This window comes from Anguilla rostrata, unplaced genomic scaffold, assembly GCF_018555375.3.
Source record: "Anguilla rostrata isolate EN2019 unplaced genomic scaffold, ASM1855537v3 scaf0495, whole genome shotgun sequence".
NCBI classification, from domain to species: Eukaryota; Metazoa; Chordata; class Actinopteri; order Anguilliformes; family Anguillidae; genus Anguilla; species Anguilla rostrata.
Window position 1 is genome coordinate 1 of NW_026985999.1, and position 7,963 is coordinate 7,963.

The window sequence follows — 7,963 nt, forward strand, 5'->3', positions numbered from 1 at the left end:
AAACACCTTTGGCTGCATACCTAGGAAGCAGGACTTCAAAAATCTAGTCGAGTTTTCACAAAACTATTTGATGTGATTATTTTATGGAATTTTAAAAAACGGCATGAATTTAACGTAATTGCCATTTTCGAGTATTTAATACTTAAATCCGGAGTATTAAAATATACATATATATTTCTTTATTGAAGTATTGAAAGTGCAAGTAGTAACTTCATCTGCAGTAGAACTGCGTCACAATCGTGTTACCACAATAGAGAGCGATGAAGACTGTGCACTAATTTTTTGGTGCGAATAGCTTGACCGATCTTTCTCGTGTGGATGGCGTGACCGCAGTACCGTGTCATAAAAGGCATACCCCCGAAGTATCTGAGCGATTTGAGCACTGAATTCTATGATACACTACATGGCATGCGATTTAAACATAGCACTAGTTGTTGTCTGTTAATTTAGCGTGTGACTTAGGCGAAGTCAACGGATGGTTTAATATGAAGTCTAATATTAAGATTAGCCTACACACAAGGGTTAATTTTGAAGGTATGTAGGAGCTCCATTACATTACATTACATTACAGGCATTTAGCAGACGCTCTTATCCAGAGCGACGTACAACAAGTGCAGCTCCTAGGCCCATTTACACTGTTGGCTGGAAGGTTGTGGCTTATCCTTTATCAAAGGGTAACGCAACTTGTTTGATTTGCCGAGTCACAATTAACAGCACAGTTAAAGTGAGTGTGTGCAAGTGGGCAGGGGGGGGGATAGAGGAAGGGTCTTTGTTTAAGAGGATTATGGCTTGGGGAAAGAAGTTGTTCAGTTGGCGGTTAGTCCTAGTCTTTAGGGCGCTCTCTCTCGGTCTCCGCTGAGTGGGAAAGCGCTGGAAGAGAGAGTGGCCGGGATGTGAGGGGTCAGCCATGATTTTCCCTGCTCTCTTCCTCATTCTGGAGATGTACAGATCTGTGACGGGGGGAGCTGGCAGCCAATGATTTTCTCTGCATACCGTACTATGCGCTGTAGTTTCCGCTTAGACTGGGGTGATGCAGAGCCGAACCACATGGAGATGGAGGATGTGATGACTGATTCAATTATGGCTGTGTAGAATTGGACCAGCAGCGCTTGCGACAGCTTGAATTTCTTAAGCTGTCGCAGGAAGTACATACACTGCTGGGCCTTGGTTATTGTAGTGATATCCCTGTCCCATTTGAGGTCCTGTTGGATGGTGATACCTAGGAATTTGTAAGACTCTGCTCTGCTAACCATGGTGCCATGTATTTCCAAGGGAGGGAGTGGTAAATGGACTGCATTTATATAGCGCTTTTATCCAAAGCGCTTTACAATTGATGCCTCTCATTCGCCAGAGCAGTTAGGGGTGAGGGGTTAGGTGTCTTGCTCAAGGACACTTCGACATGCCCAGGGCGGGGTTTGAACCGGCAACCCTCCGACTGCCAGACAATCGGTCTTACCTCCTGAGCTATATCGCCCCATATCGAGTTATATCGAGTCATGAGTACCCTTACCATCAATTTTTTTTAAAAATTCAACTTCAGCATCAGAAATACAAAATACAGCATATATAAAATAATATGAGAATAATAAGGAATAATGAACAAACAAATGTACAATGCCAGGGGTTACAAAGTTTGACGTAAACAAATATAAAATGAGAATTATGCAGTAAAATTATATTTTAAAAAAAAGATGTACATATATTAAAATTATATTAGTATGTTACATTACATTACATTTATTTGGCAGACGCTTTTATCCAAAGTGACTTACAAAAAGTGCATTTCATGGTCATAGACAACTGCTAAACACAGGTTCAGTAAGATACAATACTTATTTTGTACACAGTTTAGGTCACACAGTGAACACTATTCAGACCTAACCTCTGCAAACCAACTAGGCAGAAGAATAAGCTACAGAATTAGGACAAATACAAATTACCAAAAAGTGCTGGGATGGGGCAACATGTAACAAGAATCATGAAAAAAAGGGGGGGGGGGGGGATTTAGAGTGAAATATACAGCGTGGTGGTGGTTAGTCTAGGTATAGTCTGAAGAGTGAGTCTTCAGGCCACGGTGGAAGATGGGTAGTGAGGGGGAGGTTCGGAGAGGGACGGGGAGTTCGTTCCACCACTGGGGAGCTAGGGTGGAGAAGCTCTGTGATCCCTTTGGTCGGGTGGGAGGGGTTACAAGGTGCCCTGCTGCCGCAGAGCGGAGTGGTCGATCAGGGACATAGGATCGAATCATGTCCTGCAAGTAGCAGTCACTGTGGTGCCATCAACCGTGATTGAGAGTTCACGTAGTAAAGAGGTCTTGCATGGGAAGAAGAGCAGCTCAGTTTTGTTGAGGTTGAGCTTCAGATGGTGGATGGCCATCTAGGTGGAGATGTCAGCCAGGCAGGAAGATATCTTATCATCGACCTGTGTGGCCGAGGGGGGGAAAGAAAAGAAGAGTGTTAAATTTGGAGCACAAATTTAAAGTTTTCACAGCTTTACTACGGCATGAGGTAGATAATGTTCTAATATAGGACTCTGCTTCCTTTTTAAAGGTACAAAAATAGGGCTTAATTTTTAACACCTTACATTTATTGACCTTACATCCTTCAAGCAAATTCATCGAATTCATCTAATTAGTTAATTACTAGATAACAACATTTACATTTTTCTGAAAAACCTATTATGTAACATTGCATTACGTTTCCTTTTTGATTTTCTTGTTTAATTGTTTAATATGCTAACCACTCATAGCGCTTGTATAAATATGAAGATTTCTGTTCACAATAAAAACTGCTATTAAAACAGCATCACCCTTCACATGTTTATTCAATTAAATTTTAAAAAGTCTGACCAGGTAGACGAGGAAACTTAATTAAAATGAAAATGGTTCTTAAAATGACAACTGATACTTCTAATACAAGCAGCACAGTAACTATGAGAATATCTTGGTCCACATTCACGGTCCAACGTGTTTTTTCCTTTTAGAATTCATCTTCATAATTGTGTTCAATTGGTAAAAGAATACATTAACCGGGCCCACCCCTCATTAAAATGTAAAGAATCAAAATGGTTTTAACGTAGCAGAACAATTCCATGTATCAGGGGCAGTACTAGCTGCACACAGCCCATCTAATAGTATTTTTATCAGTCTTTGTTATTTCCCCATAAAGTCATGTGCTCCTTTACCTTCATCCTGTGGCTGGCTCGTGCTGTTCATTCCTTCACGTTCTGTCAGATCTGTTGCCTAGCAAAGTAGAGACTTTATCTCAGTAAATACAGTATTAACCATAAAAGCGTAGAGGTCATTGCATAGCCCCAGGAGTGGCTTCTGAATTAATTCAATTAACTTCATAGCAAATAAAAGTCTGTTCTTGGAAGGTTTTAGAAAAATTAAGCACATAATGTGAAAAGTTTCTCACATACCATGTTCTGCCTTCTGCTCCCTGAAAGCAAAATAATGCTTAATTAGTTAATTACTAGATAACAACATTTACATTTTTCTGAAAAACCTATTATGTAACATTGCATTACGTTTCCTTTTTGATTTTCTTGTTTAATTGTTTAATATGCTAACCACTCATAGCACTTGTATAAATATGAAGATATCTGTTCACAATAAAAACTGCTATTAAAACAGCATCACCCTTCACATGTTTATTCAATTAAATTTTAAAAAGTCTGACCAGGTAGACGAGGAAACTTAATTAAAATGAAAATGGTTCTTAAAATGACAACTGATACTTCTAATACAAGCAGCACAGTAACTATGAGAATATCTTGGTCCACATTCACGGTCCAACGTGTTTTTTCCTTTTAGAATTCATCTTCATATTTGTGTTCAATTGGTAAAAGAATACATTAACCGGGCCCACCCCTCATTAAAATGTAAAGAATCAAAATGGTTTTAACGTAGCAGAACAATTCCATGTATCAGGGGCAGTACTAGCTGCACACAGCCCATCTAATAGTATTTTTATCAGTCTTTGTTATTTCCCCATAAAGTCATGTGCTCCTTTACCTTCATCCTGTGGCTGGCTCGTGCTGTTCATTCCTTCACGTTCTGTCAGATCTGTTGCCTAGCAAAGTAGAGACTTTATCTCAGTAAATACAGTATTAACCATAAAAGCGTAGAGGTCATTGCTAGCCCCAGGAGTGGCTTCTGAATTAATTAATTAACTTCATAGCAAATAAAAGTCTGTTCTTGGAAGGTTTTAGAAAAATTAAGCACATATGTGAAAAGTTTCTCACATACCATGTTCTGCCTTCTGCTCCCTGAAAGCAAAATAATGCTTAATTAGTTAATTACTAGATAACAACATTTACATTTTTCTGAAAACCTATTATGTAACATTGCATTACGTTTCCTTTTTGATTTTCTTGTTTAATTGTTTAATATGCTAACCACTCATAGCACTTGTATAAATATGAAGATTCTGTTCACAATAAAAACTGCTATTAAAACAGCATCACCCTTCACATGTTTATTCAATTAAATTTTAAAAAGTCTGACCAGGTAGACGAGGAAACTTAATTAAAATGAAAATGGTTCTTAAAATGACAACTGATACTTCTAATACAAGCAGCACAGTAACTATGAGAATATCTTGGTCCACATTCACGGTCCAACGTGTTTTTTCTTTTAGAATTCATCTTCATATTGTGTTCAATTGGTAAAAGAATACATTAACCGGGCCCACCCCTCATTAAAATGTAAAGAATCAAAATGGTTTTAACGTAGCAGAACAATTCCATGTATCAGGGGCAGTACTAGCTGCACACAGCCCATCTAATAGTATTTTTAATCAGTCTTTGTTATTTCCCCATAAAGTCATGTGCTCCTTTACCTTCATCCTGTGGCTGGCTCGTGCTGTTCATTCCTTCACGTTCTGTCAGATCTGTTGCCTAGCAAAGTGGAGACTTTATCTCAGTAAATACAGTATTAACCATAAAAGCGTAGAGGTCATTGCATAGCCCCAGGAGTGGCTTCTGAATTAATTCAATTAACTTCATAGCAAATAAAAGTCTGTTCTTGGAAGGTTTTAGAAAAATTAAGCACATATTGTGAAAAGTTTCTCACATACCATGTTCTGCCTTCTGCTCCCTGAAAGCAAAATAATGCTTAATTAGTTAATTACTAGATAACAACATTTACATTTTTCTGAAAAACCTATTATGTAACATTGCATTACTTTTCCTTTTTGATTTTCTTGTTTAATTGTTTAATATGCTAACCACTTATAGCGCTTGTATAAATATGAAGATTTCTGTTCACAATAAAAACTTCTATTAAAACAGCATCACCCTTCACATGTTTATTCAATTAAATTTTAAAAAGTCTTACCAGGTAGATGAGGAAACTTAATTAAAATGAAAATGGTTCTTAAAATGACAACTGATACTTCTAATACAAGCAGCACAGTAACTATGAGAATATCTTGGTCCACATTCACGGTCCAACGTGTTTTTTTCTTTTAGAATTCATCTTCATAATTGTGTTCAATTGGTAAAATAATACATTTACCGGGCCCACCCCTCATTAAAATGTAAAGAATCAAAATGGTTTTAACGTAGCAGAACAATTCCATGTATCAGGGGCAGTACTAGCTGCACACAGCCCATCTAATAGTATTTTTATCAGTCTTTGTTATTTCCCCATAAAGTCATGTGCTCCTTTACCTTCATCCTGTGGCTGGCTCGTGCTGTTCATTCTTTCACATTCTGTCAGATCTGTTGCCTAGCAAAGTGGAGACTTTATCTCAGTAAATACAGTATTAACCATAAAAGCGTAGAGGTCATTGCATATCCCCAGGAGTGACTTCTGAATTAATTAAATTAACTTCATAGCAAATGAAATTCTGCTCTAGAAAGATATTTGAAAAGTTAGGCGCATGACATAAAAAGCTTCTCACGTACCACGTTCTGCCTTCTGCTCCCTGAAAGCAAAATAATGCTTAATTATTTAATTACTTGATAACTACATTGCATTTGTTTTAATAACTTCAAAATATAACATTATATTATTACCTTTCCTTTTTTATTTTCTTGTTTAATTCTTTAACATCGAATATCACCAATAAACCAATGGAGTACTATATGGTACATTACTTTTCTTTTTTGAATTCCCTGATTAAATGCTAAATATTTAATATGCTAACCACTCTTATATCTTGTATAAATACAAGAATTTCAATTCACAAAATATGGGTAGCACAGCCAACCTTAAACTGCTATTCAAACCATTTACAAGTTTATTAAAAATAAAATTCAAAGACTTACCAAATAGAAGGTGAAACTTCCTTAAAATGAAAATGATTGCTAAAATATCAGCTAAAACAAGCAGCACAGGCACAATAATGATGTAAACAGGAATATTTCTTGGTCCACATTCACTATCCGATGTGTTTGTTCCTGCTGTAATTTCCTGAAGTCCCAAGGACTGGCAACTGTCAAAAAAATAAACATATAAGTCCAAATCTCAAATAATCATTCAGGTTATATTTATCAATACAAATAATAATGAGTAACAACTCATCTGTTTGGTTTTGCTTTACCCCAGACTGATTTACTCATCTGGAAAATGATGTTATTTGGGAATAAACATAGGAAACTTACTCTCTGTGTTGTTTGCAGTACGCAGAAAAGGATTTATTTGAAAAAGTTTTATCAGGACAGTATCCACATTCGGTATTAGTCAATGTTGTTCCTGTGCAAATATATATTGGAAGGTATGTCAAGACATTAAAAACCTTAAAAAACATTTTCAGAAACATAGACTGTGCAGTTAAGCGAGTTAATTTTACTAAACAGACACAGATAAAAAAGGAATAGTTCAGTTTGTGGAGTTGTTGGATATTATTTCAGTTTTAGTGTATGTTCCTAATTGGCCCAGATAACTTATGTCTGCGATGAAGGATACTCTATATGATGCCTACAGAAGTTTTTGGTGATCTGCCAGTATTGTGAAAAATATATCTACTTCCCCAGGGTGACCCACATTGTAGAGGCATCCACCAATCAAAAACATACACTAACCCTGGAATCTATTTTTAAAAACTCTACTGTCCCTTCAAGATATTAATACAATCCAACCGTTGTGTATGATGAACTGTCCAGGCCTGCAGATGGTGTGGTTCAGCGCAAAGCTGCACCCCTTATCATCAGTCTTAGTGCAGTAGTGGTGATCCAGAGGCCCACACACTGTGTCAGAGGTGGGGGTGCACTCTCTCTCTGTTTTTAAACCCAAGTCTGTGGAGGAACAGCGAATAAAGACCCATATTAAAACATTATTTGAGTATTTCGGTAACAGACCTGTTCATTATTCACCATCAAGTCAAAACAGCATATTGAATTTTAATTACTGTAAGAAATCTTTTATATATTATTAAAAAGACAGTCGAGCATGTTGCAAAAGGCCATGTCATGAATGAACACCTTAGTTGAATATGAATCTTTTCTCACCTGGCTCACACACTGTACAAGGTAAACAATGAGACAGGACATTGGGCACATCGATGAATGACTTTTGAATGCATGGTGCACAGGAGGTTCTAGTGTACTCCGTGCAGTGTTTATAAACACGTGTCCCTAATCAGAAAAAAAGACACAAAACAAAGCCAAAACAGCATATTGAATTTTAATAACTGTAAGAAATCTTTTATATATTATTAAAAAGACAGTCAAGCAAGTTACAAATGGCCATGTCATGAATGAACACATTAGTTGAATATGAATCTTTTCTCACCTGGCTCACACACTGTACAAGAGAAACAATGAGACAGACCGTTGGGCCGATCGGTGAATGATTTTTGAATGCACGGTACACAGGAGGTGCTAGTGTACTCCGTGCAGTGTTTATAAACACGTGTCCCTAATCAGAAAAAAGACACAAAACAAAATGTACCCATTTGAAATGACATTTCAATGATGACAAATTAAAGAGCACCTTCACTTTTTAACCCCTGCAAGCCAA

General features: G+C 37.0%; 1 protein-coding gene across 1 annotated transcript; it reads right to left on the bottom strand.

The window, feature by feature from the left end:
* Nucleotides 1-1,506: 1,506 nt before the first annotated feature.
* Nucleotides 1,507-7,865, bottom strand: LOC135246550 (tumor necrosis factor receptor superfamily member 14-like; the record flags this gene model as incomplete). The annotated part of the gene is made up of 14 exons (XM_064319969.1): nucleotides 1,507-2,418; nucleotides 3,181-3,238; nucleotides 3,418-3,437; nucleotides 4,013-4,070; nucleotides 4,247-4,266; nucleotides 4,839-4,896; nucleotides 5,076-5,095; nucleotides 5,671-5,728; nucleotides 5,908-5,927; nucleotides 6,271-6,437; nucleotides 6,607-6,697; nucleotides 7,084-7,239; nucleotides 7,453-7,578; nucleotides 7,736-7,865. Coding segments are annotated over 14 exons (990 nt in total), but the record flags the coding sequence as incomplete, so codon positions are not given.
* Nucleotides 7,866-7,963: the final 98 nt, after the last annotated feature.